The 15,482-nt window shown below is 41.7% G+C and overlaps 1 protein-coding gene across 1 annotated transcript in view; it reads left to right on the forward strand.

The window, feature by feature from the left end:
- Nucleotides 1–5,966: 5,966 nt before the first annotated feature.
- MTMR9 (myotubularin related protein 9) overlaps nucleotides 5,967–15,482 on the forward strand; it is an 85,832-nt gene continuing 76,316 nt past the window's right edge. Inside the window, exon 1 of the mRNA XM_060155787.1 lies at nucleotides 5,967–6,528. Coding sequence (XP_060011770.1) covers nucleotides 6,347–6,528 — 182 coding nt within the window. The 5' untranslated portion in view covers nucleotides 5,967–6,346. The remainder of the gene's footprint in view (nucleotides 6,529–15,482) is intronic.

The following is a 15,482-nucleotide window of genomic DNA, read 5'->3' on the forward strand; positions in this document are numbered from 1 at the left end:
AAGCAGAATAAGATGAGAAAGGAAAGGACAGTGGAGTAAAGGCAAAGGAAGGAAAGTTAGGGACGACAGGAAGGGATATTGGAACAGGTATCATAGTCTATTAAACGAATTAAAGCGTTGAAAACAAAACTATATCTCGCACTTAAACTTGTATACAAAGCTTCCCCTAAATCGTGTGGGGAAAGAAGGAATGGGAGGCTAGGGAAGTGTGACTTAAAGAGCTGAGAGCAGACTTGCTTCCCTACTTTACTGGACCTTGATCCTGATTTAGGTTCAGTGACAATAAAATAAACCCCAACAGTATTCACTGAATTTGCGTTGTTGACATTCCCACCTAGTAAATTTTTCTACTTCTTAATTATGCCTTTATTTTAGACGTGTCTCTTTCTTTTAGTGATATCCAATTATATGTAATTGCAGATTCTTAGTTCACTTCATTATGGCTATGAGCAGAAAAGCACTTTATCGGAGTGTTCTCTCTTTCCAAATATTCTCTTTATTCCTCCTTCCAGCTGCCCGTGTGCACAAGGGAAGTTGAGTTCATACGTATATGTTTCCCACTCAACTGCACCCCTGTGGCAGGCGTTTTCTGACACCGCTCCTGTTGAGAGATGGGATCCGTGTCCTCTCGCTTCGAAACTGAGTGGGCTTTGTGACTGTTTAAGATCCACAGAGGGCAGTGGAAATGACATTAGGTGACATCCGAGTCTGGGTCATAAAAGTTGATGCAGCTCTGATTTGCTCTTGGGAATATTCACTCTTGACCTTCAGCTGCCATGTATGCAGCCCGCCTGTGCTAAGGCCGCTGTGTTACCGGGTTCAAGCTCGTATTGATGGCCTCATGACAGGCCAATAAATCGAGAGACGAGGTGTTGGGGCAAGGAATATCAACTTTATTAGAAAAGCCAGCAGACCAAGATGATGGTGGACGAGTGTCCCAAAGAACCATCTTTCCCCAGTTAAAATTCGGGCTTCTCTTATACTCAAAGGGGAGGAGGTACGGTTGATTGCTGCAAACTTCTTGGTGTTGGAATCCTCTGTTCTTGGAGCTGTCGCTGTAGGTTGATCACCATGTTCCTGTAAACCATGACAAGACAAATGTTACTCTCTGTTCTACAACTTTTTATCTCTATACGAATAGAAACGTGTACACGTTTAAAGGTCAGAGCCTTCAGAATGGGCTATCCTGTATATTTCAGGGTATGGGCAACATTCTAACTTGTGGCAAAAGCAATAGAATACAAAGATTAAAGTAAAAGAAACAGAGCTAATATGGAGTCAGATTTATTCTTCCCTATTACAACTGTACTAGCAGGAATACAGAATCAACTCCCAAGGAGACCACAGGGAGAGAGCCTGAGACCACAGAAACAGATGACTGGGCAGCTCTCACTCCCCCTCCCATTCCCCTTCCCACTACTCCAGCTCTAGCTATCAACTACTGGGTGTTGTTTCAAGCAATTCTGTTTGGGCTGATTTATTTTATGTGCAATAAAATAAATCAGCTCCTCTTCCTTCCAGTTTGCCACTTTTTTCTAAAGCGCTGGGTTCCTTTGCTTCTGATGAAGCAGCTCAGTGATTGAGGCACAGGAATGTGGCTATTAGAATGTCGTATCTGAACACAGACCTATGGACCATATCACTGTCACCAGAGGCTTCCTTTTGTTGCTGTGTGCAGTGAAACCTCAGCCCTCCTTTTCTTACTTAAGAATGGCTGTCTTCTCCCAACACCCACATTTCAGAATCTTAACAGATAAAAGCAATGCCAAGTGAGTCTAATTTAATTTAGCAAAGGCCTGGGTTTGGGACTCAGAATTGTTGCCTTTGGGTTTCTGCTTCTCTGCTTGGTTTGTCATTGAAAGGACATCGGCATCCTTTGAGCCTCCATCCTTCTCTGAGCTGGGACCAATACCTCTCCTATCTGCTTCGCCAGGGTACTGAGAGCCATATGTGACAGAATATTAGAAAACATGTAAATTGTAAAACAGTGAGTAAACATAAGAGATGATAGATATCGTCGTCCCTGGGAAGTTATTCATCTGCTTTAATTTCCTCATCTGCAAGGTGGGAACAGTATAACACCACCTTCCTCCTGCTCTCATCAAAATACTGCTTTAAGCATCCACAGTATTATCTAAAGTCACTCAGATTGGGGGGTGGAGGAGAGGTCAGGGTGGAATATGTTAAGTAAAATACGGAGTAGGTATTCAACAAATATACATTGAGTGGCTACTGTGTATTGGCACTAAGCTAGATGCTGGGCATATTGCAATCAAGAAATGGTCCTTCCTCTCAAGGAGCTTACTGTCTAGTGGAATGTTGTTATGGACGCATAAGGAGTCTATTTCAAGACAGCTGAAGAGGGGAAATCAGAGAGAGTGACCAAGGTGGGCTCAGATCTCCTGGGTGGCCATGTAGCACGGTGGTGAAGAGCACAGAGTCTGCACTTGACTCCTTGATTCCGAATCCTGCTTCCGCCACTTATTGCTGTCTGACCCTGGAAACATTATTAAGATCTGTGGGCCCCAGTTTCCTCATCAGTAAAAGGAGAATACTAACCAACCTCAAAGAATTGTGGAAGGACTCCATGAGCCAATGCTTGTAAAGCATTTATCATAATGTTTGGAACACAGAGTAAACACGCAAAAATGTGAACTGTTGTTACTATTATTATTACATAGTGCTGTGGAACATTTATAACATGGAGCCCATAGTTTTGGAGGGGAAGTCAGAGAAGGCTTCCCAGAAGTAGTGACATCTGAGTTGAAATCTGAAGGATGATAGGCATTAGCAGGTCAGAGACAAGGTACTGGGAGTGAGATGAGTATATACCAGGCAGAAAGAACAGTCAGATTTCATGTGCACAAAAATCGTCTAGCAGTCTTGTTAAAGTGCAGATTCTGATTCAGTAGCTCTGGAACAGAACATTTCTAATGAAGTTCCCAGGGAATGCTGATAATGCTGGTGCCTGTTCTACACTTCCACTTGGTAGCGAGGTTCTAAATGGGTGCAAAATCTCAAAAGGATACAGCAAGCTCTTTAAGGATGGTTGGCATGAAAATGGGGGTTGGGGACTGTTGTGTTGAGTAGAGAGAAGTAGGAGAGATGAGGTCTAGGATGCTGATCACAAAGGGGCTAAATCACAAAGGGACTTACAAGTTAAGAGAAGAAAAAAGCAATTTGGAGCAGCAAAGAGGGCTTTAACTGCCAAGTGGAAAGTGGGTTGGAGGAGAACCTCTCTAGAAGAAAGGTGACCAACTGAGAGGCTTCTCCTCTCAAGTAACAGTAGGTGAGAAATGATGGTACAAGCTATGGCAGTGGCCCTGGGGATAGAGAGAAGTGGAGGAATTCAAGAGCTGTTAGAAGATATGATCAACAGTTTAGTGATTGATTTGCATGGAGGATGAAGGGGGTGGAGAACACAAGAAAGGCACAGCACAAGGTTATCAGTTCGTCTCAGCTGCCTACAGTCAACACATAATTACAAAGCACATGGAGAATAGCTGCTCATCAATGGCACACAGAGGCACTATCTTCTCCACCTGAGATGCTCCTGCTACTTTTGGCAATCGTTGACCTACTGTTTTCAAAATACCTTCATTTCTACTAACTCCTCAAGGCCTAATGGAGAAACACAAAACCAGGAACGTAAATCTGTACTTCATAATTTAGCACTTACTCTCTTATTTTATTCATTCCTTATGTGGGGTGTGTTGGCCTCCCCAAATTAGCTATTACTCTTTGCGGGCAAGGGCCGTGTCAGATCTATTGTTTCCATTCCCCACAGTGGCGATGACCAGGTAGGCAGTTAATACATGCTAGTTGACTAGTTGATAGAATAACATCTAGATGTTTACACGTCAGTGCCATTTATTACACATGAAATGATGACAATATCTGTCAGGTGTTGAGTGTTTTATATACATTATAAATGACATCATCTTATTTGGTTTATCAGAATCCTCTGAGACCCTTATATCCGGGCAGCTGGGGTAATAACTTGTTTGACTACAGCTTCACTTGATTATTTTAATAGAATGAAAGCCTATCCCATTACTGTTGAACTCTACTGCCATCTACTGTTCATGTGGTAAGTTAAGCTATTGTGCTGCCCACCTCCTTTCTTCTTTACTATTGAATGTATGTTTTCTTCAGATCTCAAGGGCTTTCTATGCTTGGAGTTTCAATCCAGAGAAGATGCAATTTTCTAATAGTTTCTGGCATTTCATTATAACAACCCAACATGATATTGACAATTTTTTTCTCATTGGCAAAAAGAGTTTATGCCTTTATGGAATATTAACCATTTAAAAATGTAATGACACAATGGTCTTTTCATAGGCTTTTTTTTTTCCCAGGAAATTAAAAGAAAAAGGTCATGACATTTCTGAAGAATTTTTTCTCTACCTTTAGAAGACATCATTAAACTGGACAGCTACCTAGGCTAAACTGCATTCAGGGTGTAAATCTTAATTCATCCTTCAAGGTCCTCCTCTCAAATGATACCTTCTCCATAAAACATTCCCTAATTCTTCATTCTAGAAGTCAATTCTCCCCTACACAATTGGTAATTGTTATAATGAGCCACATGGTGGAAGGACAACAAAAATTCCAAAATTAGGGCTTTCCTGGTGGCGCAGTGGTTGAGAGTCTGTCTGCCGATGCAGGGGACACGAGTTCGTGCCCCGGTCAGGGCGGAGCGGCTGGGCCCGTGAGCCATGGCCGCTGAGCCTGCGCATCCGGAGCCTGTACTCCGCAACGGGAGAGGCCACTGCAGTGAGAGGCCCGCGTACCAATTAAAAAAAAAAAAAAATTCCAAAATTAAAAACAAAACTTTATAAATCTTTTCCGCTCATTCTTTCTTTTCTGATGGTTGTTTTTCTATTGTAGACAATCAACATAAAACTGGGCTCTCAGCTGTAACAATCTCATAAAGGGGTTTGTTTTAAGAAAGAGAACGTTTTAGTTAGGACAAGGACAGAAGCAGGGACACGTGTTGGGTGATCTGATGAGAATTCAGGCAATTTATTTTGTCTTTATTCTGAGACTTAAGCCAACTCGCTGTTCTTAGGTTCTAGATGGTGAAGATTTCAAAGGTTAATGAAGTAACAGTAGACCGGGTCTTAAACCCTTGCATATTTCCCCTCTAATGCCCTATTTTAGTATGAAAATGTTAGTTTAAAAGGGGAGGGAGACACCAGGTAAATTTCTGGCATAGTTAAGGTGTCTGGAAGTAGTTCAGTTGGATTGTATTTAATGGGAAGGCTGTGCGGTGGTGACCAAGGCTCAATTCCTTGAATTTCATAGACCTAGACTGAAGCCCGTTCTGCTACATAAACTGTTTTAGCGCGTCACTTGAGTTTCGGCAAAGCATAGGATTGGTCACTTCCTCTTCGGTGCACTGTACGTATTTCTACCTAGGTCCCTTTCATAGATGTTTGTATGCTTTTCCTCTTTCTTGTTCCAGGTCACAGCACCTTGGCGCTCGCCCTCTGGGCGTCTGCGGCGTCCGGCCGTGCCCCTCCCTTACACCTGGCGCTTCTGTGTGGTCACAATCACCGCCTCAATCCCATGAGTCATCTCTTCACGGCCAATGGATGAAAATCGCCAAAATTTACGGCAGCCCCACGCTCTGAAAAGGGATTACTGCTCAAGTGGAGGGAGGCAGGTCAGGGACGTCTTCTCGTCGTCCCTTTTTCCCTAGCCTTTTCTCAAACGGAATGTTTGTAGGGGTGGCGGGTGCGGCGGTTGGCTTGCAGGTAGAGCTTTTTCCTGCTAGGAACACAAATCTTCGATTCCTGCTGTGTTTCCGGAAGCATTCTCATCGGACCTAGGCGGGGACCGACTTCCGGATCGGACTCCCCTGTCTTCCGAGCTTCGAGCCCGCCGCTTCCGCCCGGAGTTGCTTTAAGCTCCGGCTGCGAGTAGCTACTTCAGCCAGGAGTCCGTAGCGTCTCGGACGTGGAAAGTGGCCCTGGGTCGGCCTCCTTCTTGTCCCCTCAGCCTGCCCGCCCCGAGGCCGGGTCCTCAGCTGGCGGCGGTGGCGGCTGGGCCTGTCGCGGAGCGTTCTCTCTGCCCGAGTCCTGGGCCTGGGGGAACAGAGCGGTGAGGGAGCGACGCCCGGCCTGGCCCAGCCCCGGTCCAGCCCCGGCTTTCCCGGGGCCTGTGACGGTGGCCACAGGCCTCGCCGCGCCCACCCCAGCCTGGGGCGGGGCACGACCTCCCCGCCCGCGTCCCCGCCCCTTCTGCCTGCCCAGCGCCTGGGCATTCCCTTCAGCCCAGCGGCGGCGTAACCGTCTCGCCCCTCCGGGACTCGGCAGTCCCCTGGCTCCGGCCGCTGGGGAACATGGAGTTTGCGGAGCTGATTAAGACCCCACGGGTGGACAATGTGGTGCTGCACCGGCCTTTCTACCCGGCCGTCGAGGGGACCTTGTGTCTTACTGGCCACCACCTGATCCTGTCTTCCCGGCAGGACAACACGGAGGAGCTGTGGCTCCTCCATTCAAACATCGACGCCATCGACAAGCGGTGAGTGCCTATCCCACCCCCTATTCCGCGGGGAACCTGGGGTCCTCAGGTACAGGTCTGCGGAAACGCGTCCCATCGCCCAACCAGCCAGCAGATCGAGCCCCCTCTGGCCTAGATTGAGGATTTGAGTTTTAGAAAGCAGAAGACCATCCAAATGAGATCCCTGGTTTCCATTCAGTTTGGCTGGGTTATCACGTGGTTGTTATCGTGATTATCATTTTTGGTACATAACACCATGTGGGGGGATATGCAACGTTTTCTTTTAAAATTTCTTTTGCTTGCACCGTCATATTCCCTGAATGTTAATTGTCCATCAAGGTTCATGAAATTGTGATTGAATGTGATTTAGGTAGAGTCTTTACTTGCCACTTTCGAGTATGTAGACTTTAGTATGTAGTGTCTAAATTCCATAAAACCTTTTCCCCTCCTCTCAAAAATGTTCAGTTTATCATATTTCTCCTTATTTCTTACCTTCTGGGTCATCGATTTAAGACTTCCCATTATGGGAGATTATAATGTCTTTTATTTATTTTTACTCTGTTTGGCTTTTGGAAAGGACAGAGTAGGCTCTTAAACAAAGGTATTAATTAATTAACCTCTTATTTTGCACCCCAGACTCTGTCTTTCCAGGGTAGTGCCTCAGAGACAAAAAGTTATACTTCCTTTGCAGTCAGAATTATCATTTCCCCAATGGCTTTGTACTTACTCTAGCCAGCAGAAGGTAAATTGGTTATCCAGTGAACACTAAAGTATAAATGAATGACAACAGCTTTTTCTATTATCTCTCAAGAGAATTTGGGTACAGTATTAAGAAGATTCCTAGAGAGGTTATGCCTTAAAAGAAAATACTTTGTAATAGTAGAAGGTAAACAAAACGGGTGAAGTGGTGGTAAATTCATTTTTTCAAGCAGAGGGCTCCTATTAGATAGATTCCTGAGATCACCTTCTCCTGTGTAAAAGTTTTCAGCTGTTACTCATCTATCAATATTCAGTTTAACCATTTCAATCTGCCACCCCTTTCACAGGTTCTTCTGTTAATCCCAAAATGAGAAGTAATTCCCCTCACCTTGAAATCCTATAGCTCTTTAATTATACCTCTTTCATAAGTATATTTTACAATCTGTATTTTGATAGTTACATATATGTTAGCTCCTTGGAGCCAGGACACAAATTTGGTTAATTTTTATCTCCTTCAAAACTGTGGCATGGGCAGATAGGCACATAGGAAATAAAAGGATTAACCACTGAATGGTCAGTGGTGCCATAGAATACAAATTAGAGTTTCTTCATGCCACCAACTCTTTTCTTTCTTCCTTACCTCTTTCTGTGGTTGCTTTTCACTCTCTCATTTCATCGTATTTACCTAGCATTCACTACACGCTGGGCCTGGTTGGGCTAAACCAAGTATTTAAGATAAGCACTTTTTAATCTGTTAGGGGAGAAATGACAAACTGTACACATTTATCTTTTTCCTGGGAAGCAGCATGATGTAATGGAAAGAGCTAGCTAGCTAATGGTCAGATCAGAGTTTGTTGAGTTGTTGCTTTCAAAAGAGTTACTTCCATGTGTCTCCTATATGCTGAGTTCTGTCTGGGCTGTGCAGATGCAGTGGTGACTAAGACAGATGAGGAGCTTATGTACTAGTGGAGGAGATGGACATTCACATAAGTCAACAAATAAATATACAACAATGTCAGGTAATAAATGCCAGGAAGGAAAATCAAGGAAGATGTTAGGATAGAGAATGCCTGGAGTCAGTTCAAGAAGACAAGTGACATTTGAATTAATGAAGGGAGGAAGCCTGCAGTGTGAATATTGGAGGAAGGAGCGTTCCAGCCAAAGGGAATGCAAAGGCAGAGACTTGAGACAGGACCATGCCTGGCTTGTAGGAGGAAGAACAAAGAGGCAGGTGTGGCAGGAGGGCAGTGAGCACGGGGTAGAAGCTAGGGGGACTAGGGAGACGGCAGAAACGTGGTTGGAGGGATAAGCAGGGGCCAGATGGTGTAGGGCCTGTTACGCCATTGGGATGGTTTTCATGGGAAGCCTTGGAGAGTTGAAAGCGTGGAAGTAGCAATCGCTAGACTTCTAGAAGATGATTCTGGTAGCTGGCAGAAAATGGATTGTAGAAGGGCAGTGATTTGTTAGCAAATCATTAAAAATATTTTTCCCTTTCTGTGGATTGCCTGTGAATTTCCTTGGTGTTTCTTTCTTTTTTTTTTTTTTTTTTTTGGTGGTACGCGGGCCTCTCACTGTTGTGGCCTCTCCCGTTGCGGAGCACAGGCTCCGGACCCTCTCCCGTTGCGGAGCACAGGATCCGGACGCGCAGGCTCAGCGGCCATGGCTCACGGGCCCAGCCGCTCCGCGGCATGTGGGATCTTCCCGGACCGCCGCACGAACCCGTGTCCCCTGCATCGGCAGGCGGACTCCCAACCACTGCGCCACCAGGGAAGCCCGCCTTGGTGTTTATCTGGTGATTTTTTTTTTTTTTTTGGCACCAGTTCCTTATATACTCTCTAGGTATTAATTCTTCGCTTAGACATTGCAGATATCTTCTGCATATCTCTCACCCATTTGTTAACTTTTGTGTGGTGCCCTTTGTGGAACAGAAGTTCTAATTTTAATACAAAATTCATTGATACTTTATGGTTTGTGCTTTTTAAGTCTTAAGAAGTCCTTCCTTATCCCAAAATTACTAGGATATTCTCCTACTTTTCTTCCATATTAGCTTTATAGTTTTACCCTTCATTTTTAGGTCTTTAATTCATTTGTATTCTACCTTTGTTTCAAGTGTGATAAGAATCCAACTTTGTTTTTCTTCATGTAGCAAGCTAGTTTTCCTAAAACCATCATCTAACAACCCATCCTTGACTGATTTATCATATTATCAGGTGGTTTTATATATATGTATATATAATATATACAGCTTTTGCTGTGCCCCATAAGTTTTGTAATGTCACGTTTTTGTTTTCATTTTTTTGGTCTGTGTTTTATAATTTCCCTTGTGATTTCTTCTTTGATCCATTGGTTGTTTAAAAGTGTATTAATTTCCATAATTTGGTGAATTTCTCAATTTTACTTTTGTTACTGATTTCTAACTTCATCCCATGTGGTCAGAGAAGATACTTTGTATGATATCTTTTTTTTTTTTTTTTTTGGCTGCACCTAGCGGTATGTGGGATCTTAGTTCCCATACCAGGGATCTAACCCATACCCCCTGCAGTGGAAGCTCAGAGTCTTAACCACTGGACTGCCAGGGAGGTCTCTATATCTGTCTTTTTAAATCTGTTGAGACTTGATTTGTGGCCTAACATACAGTCTATCCTGAAAATTGTTCCATGTGCACTTGAGAAGAATGTGTATCCTATTGTTGTTGGGTAGCATGTTTATGTCTGTTAGGTCTAGTTAGTTTATTGTATTAAGTCCTCTGTTTCCATATGTATATCTGTTTGGTCTCCAACTATTATTGTAGAACTGTCTATTTCTCCTTTCACTTCTGTCTGATTTTGCTTCAAATATTTTGATTGTCATAAGATGTGTAAATGTTTATAATTGTTACACCTTCTTGCTGTGTTGAACCTTTTATTAATGGATAATGTCCTTTGTCTCTCATAACCAGTTTTGATTTATAGACTATTTTGTCTAATACTAGTAAAGCCTTCTTTGCTGTCTTTTGGTTACTGTTTGCTTGGAATATCTTTTTCCTCCATTCCTTCAATTTCAACTTGTTTGTGTCTTTGGATCTCAAGTGAGTCTCTTGTGAGACAGACTATAGTTGGATCATATGGTTTTTTTTTGTTTGTTTGTTTGTGGTACGCGGGCCTCTCACCGTTGTGGCCTCTCCCGTTGCGGAGCACAGGCTCCGGACGCGCAGGCTCAGCGGCCATGGCTCACGGGCCTAGCCGCTCCGCAGCACGTGGGATCTTCCTGGACCGGGGCATGAACCCGTGTCCCCTGCATCGGCAGGCGGACTCTCAACCACTGCGCCACCAGGGAAGCCCGGATCATGTTTTTATCCATTCTGCCAATGTCTATCCTTTGACAGTTTAATCCGTTTACATTTAAAGTAATTATTGGTAAGGAGGGACTTACTTCTGTCATTGTGCTGTTTGTTCTCTATATGCCTTAAAGCTTTTCTGTCCCTCATTTCCTTCATTATTGTCTTCTTTTGCACATAGTTGATTTTATTGTAATGAAATGTTTAAAATTTTTTCTCATTTACTGTTGTGTATATTCTGTAGCTTTTTTCTTTGTGGTTACCATGGGGATTAAATTTAACATCCTAAAGTTATAACACTCTAATTTGAGTTTATACCAGCTTAACTTCAAAAACATACAAAAACTCTACTCCTTTATAGCTCTGTCCCCACTGCTTTCCATTGATGTCATAAAATTACATTTTTATATATTTGGGCCTGAAAACATAATCTAATAATTCTTTTAAATGTATTAGTCTCTTAAATGATGTAGAAAATAAAATGGGCGTTTACAAACCATTATTACAATAATACTAGATTTTAAAAAAAAGTAACTTTATTTATTTTTGGCTGTGTTGGGTATTCGTTGCTGCACGTGGGCTTTCTCTGGTTGTGGCGAGTGGGGGCTACTCTTCATTGCGGTGTGTGGGCTTTTCATTGTGGTGGCTTCTCTTTGTTGCACGGGCTCTAGGTGTGTGGGCTTCAGTAGTTGTGGTACGTGGACTCAGTAGTTGTGGCTCGCAGGCTCTAGAACACAGGCTCAGTAGTTGTGGCACACGGGCTTAGCTGCTCTGCAGCATGTGGGATCTTCCCAGACCAGGGCTCGAACCCATGTCCCCTGTATTGGCAGGCGGATTCTTACCACTGCGCTACCAGGCAAGTCCCAATACTAGCTTTTATAATTGCCTTTTATTTTACCTTTTTGAGATATTTATTTCTTCATTCAGCTTCAAGTTACTATCTAGTGTCCTCTCATTTCAGCTTGCAGGATTCCCATGAGTATTTCTTGCAGAGCAGGTCTAGTGCTCACAAGCTCCCACAGCTTTTGTTTATCTGGGAATGTCTTAATTTCTCCCTCACTTTTGAAGGACAGTTTTGCTGGATATCAGATTTTAGTTGACAGTTTTTCCTTTCAGCACTTTGAATATATCAGCCCACTGTCTTCTAGCTGCAGAGTTTTTGAGTTCCTGGTGTGGGTCTCTTTGAGTTAATCTTACTTTGAGTTCATTGAGGTTTTTGGATGTTTATAGTCATGTCTTTCATCAAATTTGGGAAATTTTCAGCCATTATTTTCTCAAATATCCTCTCTGCCCTTTTCTTTCTCTCTTCTCTTTCTGGAACTCCCACTGTGTGTGTGTTGGTCTGCTTGTTGGTACCTCACAGGTCACTTTTCTTTAATCTTTTTTTCTTTCTGTTTCTCAGACTTGATAACTTCCATTGTCCTGTCTTTAAGTTTGCTGATTCTTTCTTCTGCTTTCTGAGAATCTGCTTTTGAATCCCTCTTGTGAATTTTTGATTTCAGTTCTTATACTTTTCAGCTCCAGAATTTGTTTTTTCTTTTCTTTTTTTACGTTTTCTATCTCTTTATTGATATTTCTGTTTTGTTCACACATTATATTCTTGACTTTCTCCATACCTTCCTTTAGTTCTTTGAGCATCTTTAAGACTGTTAAAGTCTTTGTCTAAGATATCATCTTCCATCAAGTCTTTTTCAGGGACAGTTTCTGTTTATTTTTTACCTTTTGAGTGGGCCATGCTTTCCTGATAATTTCTCTGCCTTGTGATTTTTTTTTTCTTGCTCAACACTGGACATTTAGATCTAATAATGTGGTAACTCTGGAAAACAGATTCTCCCTCGTCCCCAGGGTTTGCTGTTTTGGGGGGTTTCTTTTGTTTATTATTTTTGCTTTTTTGACTGCTGTAGGATGTCTGTATACCAAGGATCAGCCTGAGGTGTAAACTTAAGGCTTTCTCGTCTTTTCTGAGCCTGGGTATGTGTAGTCACAGTCACTTCCTAATTTTCCTATATATACAGTTGTTTTCAAATGTGCTGATCTTTAATGTCTGGTTCCTGAAAGGGGGAAAGTGAAAAATGAAGAGGAGTGGGAAGAGAGCTGACCCTGTAAATCCACTGAAAGTCACTGATTGGGGGCTGGAGGCAGCTTGCAACAGTGGGAGGAATTGCAACAATGGCTGCCTGCCTCTTTGCACCTCTGTGATCAGAAACAGCAATCTACAATCACAGCACAGACCCCTGATATTTGGAGGACAGGGTGCTTTCTGCCCACCCTGGCTCCTGTAAGCTGTGTGCAAGCTGCTCCAGGAACATACACACAGCTGCTTGTCACTTGGGTGGGGGTGGGGAATGGGTAGCTGCTATTTTGCTAAGAGCTGAATATATCCAAAATTAACTGCAATTTATTATCCAAGTCTTTCCCTGGAAGTTGCAAGCCTTTAATAGACATCAGAGTTCCAAAATAGGTACAGCAAAGAGATTCTGCCAGTGCAATTGTTATCTAGGTGGGAAGACAGATTCCTAATGCTTCTGATTCCACTGTCTTCCAGAATCCTTTCCCTTGTTAAGTTTTGAGGGGTTTTTTTTCTAAGTATATTCTGATACAAGTCTTTTATCAAATATAAGATTTGCAAATGTTTTCTCTCAGTCTGTGGCTTGTCTTTTTATTCTCCTTAACTGTGTCTTTCAGAGAGCAAGCATTTAAAATTTTGAAGACATATAGTTTATTAGCTCTTTTATAGACTGGGGTTGTGATAGCTAAGAAACCTTTGCCTAACCAGAGGTCACAAAGATTTTCTCCCGTGTTTTCTTCTAGAAGTTTTATAGTTTTAGGTTTAGATATATGATCCATTTTTAGTTAGTTTTGTATATGGTTCATGTATAGATCCAAATTCTTTTTTTCATATAGATATCTGATCGTTGTAGCACCATTTCTTGAAAAGTCTGCCTTTTCTTCAATGAATTGTCTTTGCACACCTTTGTCCATATATAAGTGAATATATTTCTAGACTTTCTGTTCTATTCCATTGATCTATTTGATGCCATTGCTGCCACAGTCTTTATTTTTATGTTAAGTCTTTAAATTATATAGTGTTAGCTGTCTGATTTTGTTCTTATTCCAAGTTGTTTTGGTTATTTGAGGTCATTTGCATTTCCATATGAATTTTTAAAATATTTATTTATTTATTTATTTTTGGCTGTGCTGTGCAGCTTGCAGGATCTTCCCCGACCAGGGATTGAACCCGCACCCTTGTCCGTGAAAGCATGGCATCCTAACCACTGGACCGCCAGGGAATTCCTCCATATGAATTTTAGGATCAGCTTGTCAATTTCTTTTTAAGAAAGGCCTGTTGTGAGAATTGTGGTGAACCTGTTGATAAGTGAACTTGATGAGAATTAACCTAGGATATCATAATATTGAGTCTTCTGACTTACGAACAAATCTCTCCATTATCTTATTTAGGTCTCAGATTTCTTTCAGCCATGTTTTACAGTTTTCACTCACAGGTCTTTCACATCTTTTGTCAGAATTTCCTCTATGTATTTCATACTTTTTATGCTATTTCAAGTGATATTTTTCAAATTTCAGTTTCCAGTTACTTGTTTGTATTAATCATTTATAAAAATTTTAATTTATTTTATTTTTGGCTGCATTCCATCTTCGTTGCTGTGCATGGGCTTTCTCTAGTTACGGCAAGTGGGGACTACTCTTCGTTGTGCGGCACGGCCTCAGTAGCTGTGGCTCACGGACTCTAGAGTGCAGGCTCAGTAGTTGTGGCGCCTGGGCTTAGTTGCCCTGCATCATGTGGGATCTTCCTGGACCAGGGCTCAAACCCATGTCCCCTGCATTGGCAGGCAGATTCTTAACCACTGCGCCACCAGGGAAGTCCAGTACAATGTTGAGTAGAAGTGGTGAGAGGGAACATCCTTGTATTATTCCTGATCTTAGTGAGAAAGCATTCAGTCTTTCTCATTAAGTATGCTATTAGTGGTAGAGTTTTTTAGTTTTTTAGTTTTTGTAAATGCTCTTATCAGGTGGAAGAAGTTCACTTCTGTTCCTAGTTTGCTGAGAGTTGGGTGGTTTTGTTTCATTTTAAAATCATGAATAGCTGTTGGATTTTGTCAATGCTTTTTCTATATCTATCGAGATAAGCATATTGTTTTTCTTTTTCAGTTTGTTAATATGGTAAATTACTTTGTTAAACCACCCTTGCATTTTGGGGATAAACCCCATTTGCTCGTGATACATTATCCTTTTTATATATTGTTGGATTTAATTTGCTAATGTTTTGTTTAGAAATTTTACATCTATGTCTATGAGGGATATTTGTCTGTAGTTTTCTTGTAATGTTTTTGGGTTTTGTATTTGGGAAATGCTGGACTTTAGGTGTGAATTGAGAAGTAATTGCCTCTTCTCAGTTTTCTGGAAGAGTGTGTCTTGACTTAATAGTATTTTTTCCTTAAATGTTTTATAGAATTCATCAGTGAAGCCACCCAGGACTGGAGTTTTCTTTGTGGGGAAGATTTTATTGAAAATTTCAGTTTATTTAGTAGATATAGCTCTAACCAGGTTATTTATTCTTGAATGAGCTTTAGTAGTTTGTATCTTCTGAGGAATTTGTCCATATCATTTACCTTGTTGAATTTATTGGCATAAAATTGTTCCTAATATTCCCTTATTATTTTTTAATGTCTGTGGAGTCTGTAGTGATTGTAATCTCTCTCATTTCTGACATTGGTAAATTGTGACTTTCTTTATTCCTGATCAGTCTGGCTAGAATTTTATCACTTTTATTGATCTTTTGAAAGAGTCATTTTTGCTTTCATTGTTTTTCCCTAGAATCTTCTCTTATTTCATTAATTTTTTTTCTTTTTATTTAATTTTCTCTGCTTTGGATTTATCTTGCTGTTCTATTTCTAGTATAGTGGAATCTGAGGTCACTAATTTGAGACCCAAATTTACT

Source organism: Lagenorhynchus albirostris, chromosome 7 (genome assembly GCF_949774975.1).
Source record: "Lagenorhynchus albirostris chromosome 7, mLagAlb1.1, whole genome shotgun sequence".
In the NCBI taxonomy this organism is placed as follows: domain Eukaryota; kingdom Metazoa; phylum Chordata; class Mammalia; order Artiodactyla; family Delphinidae; genus Lagenorhynchus; species Lagenorhynchus albirostris.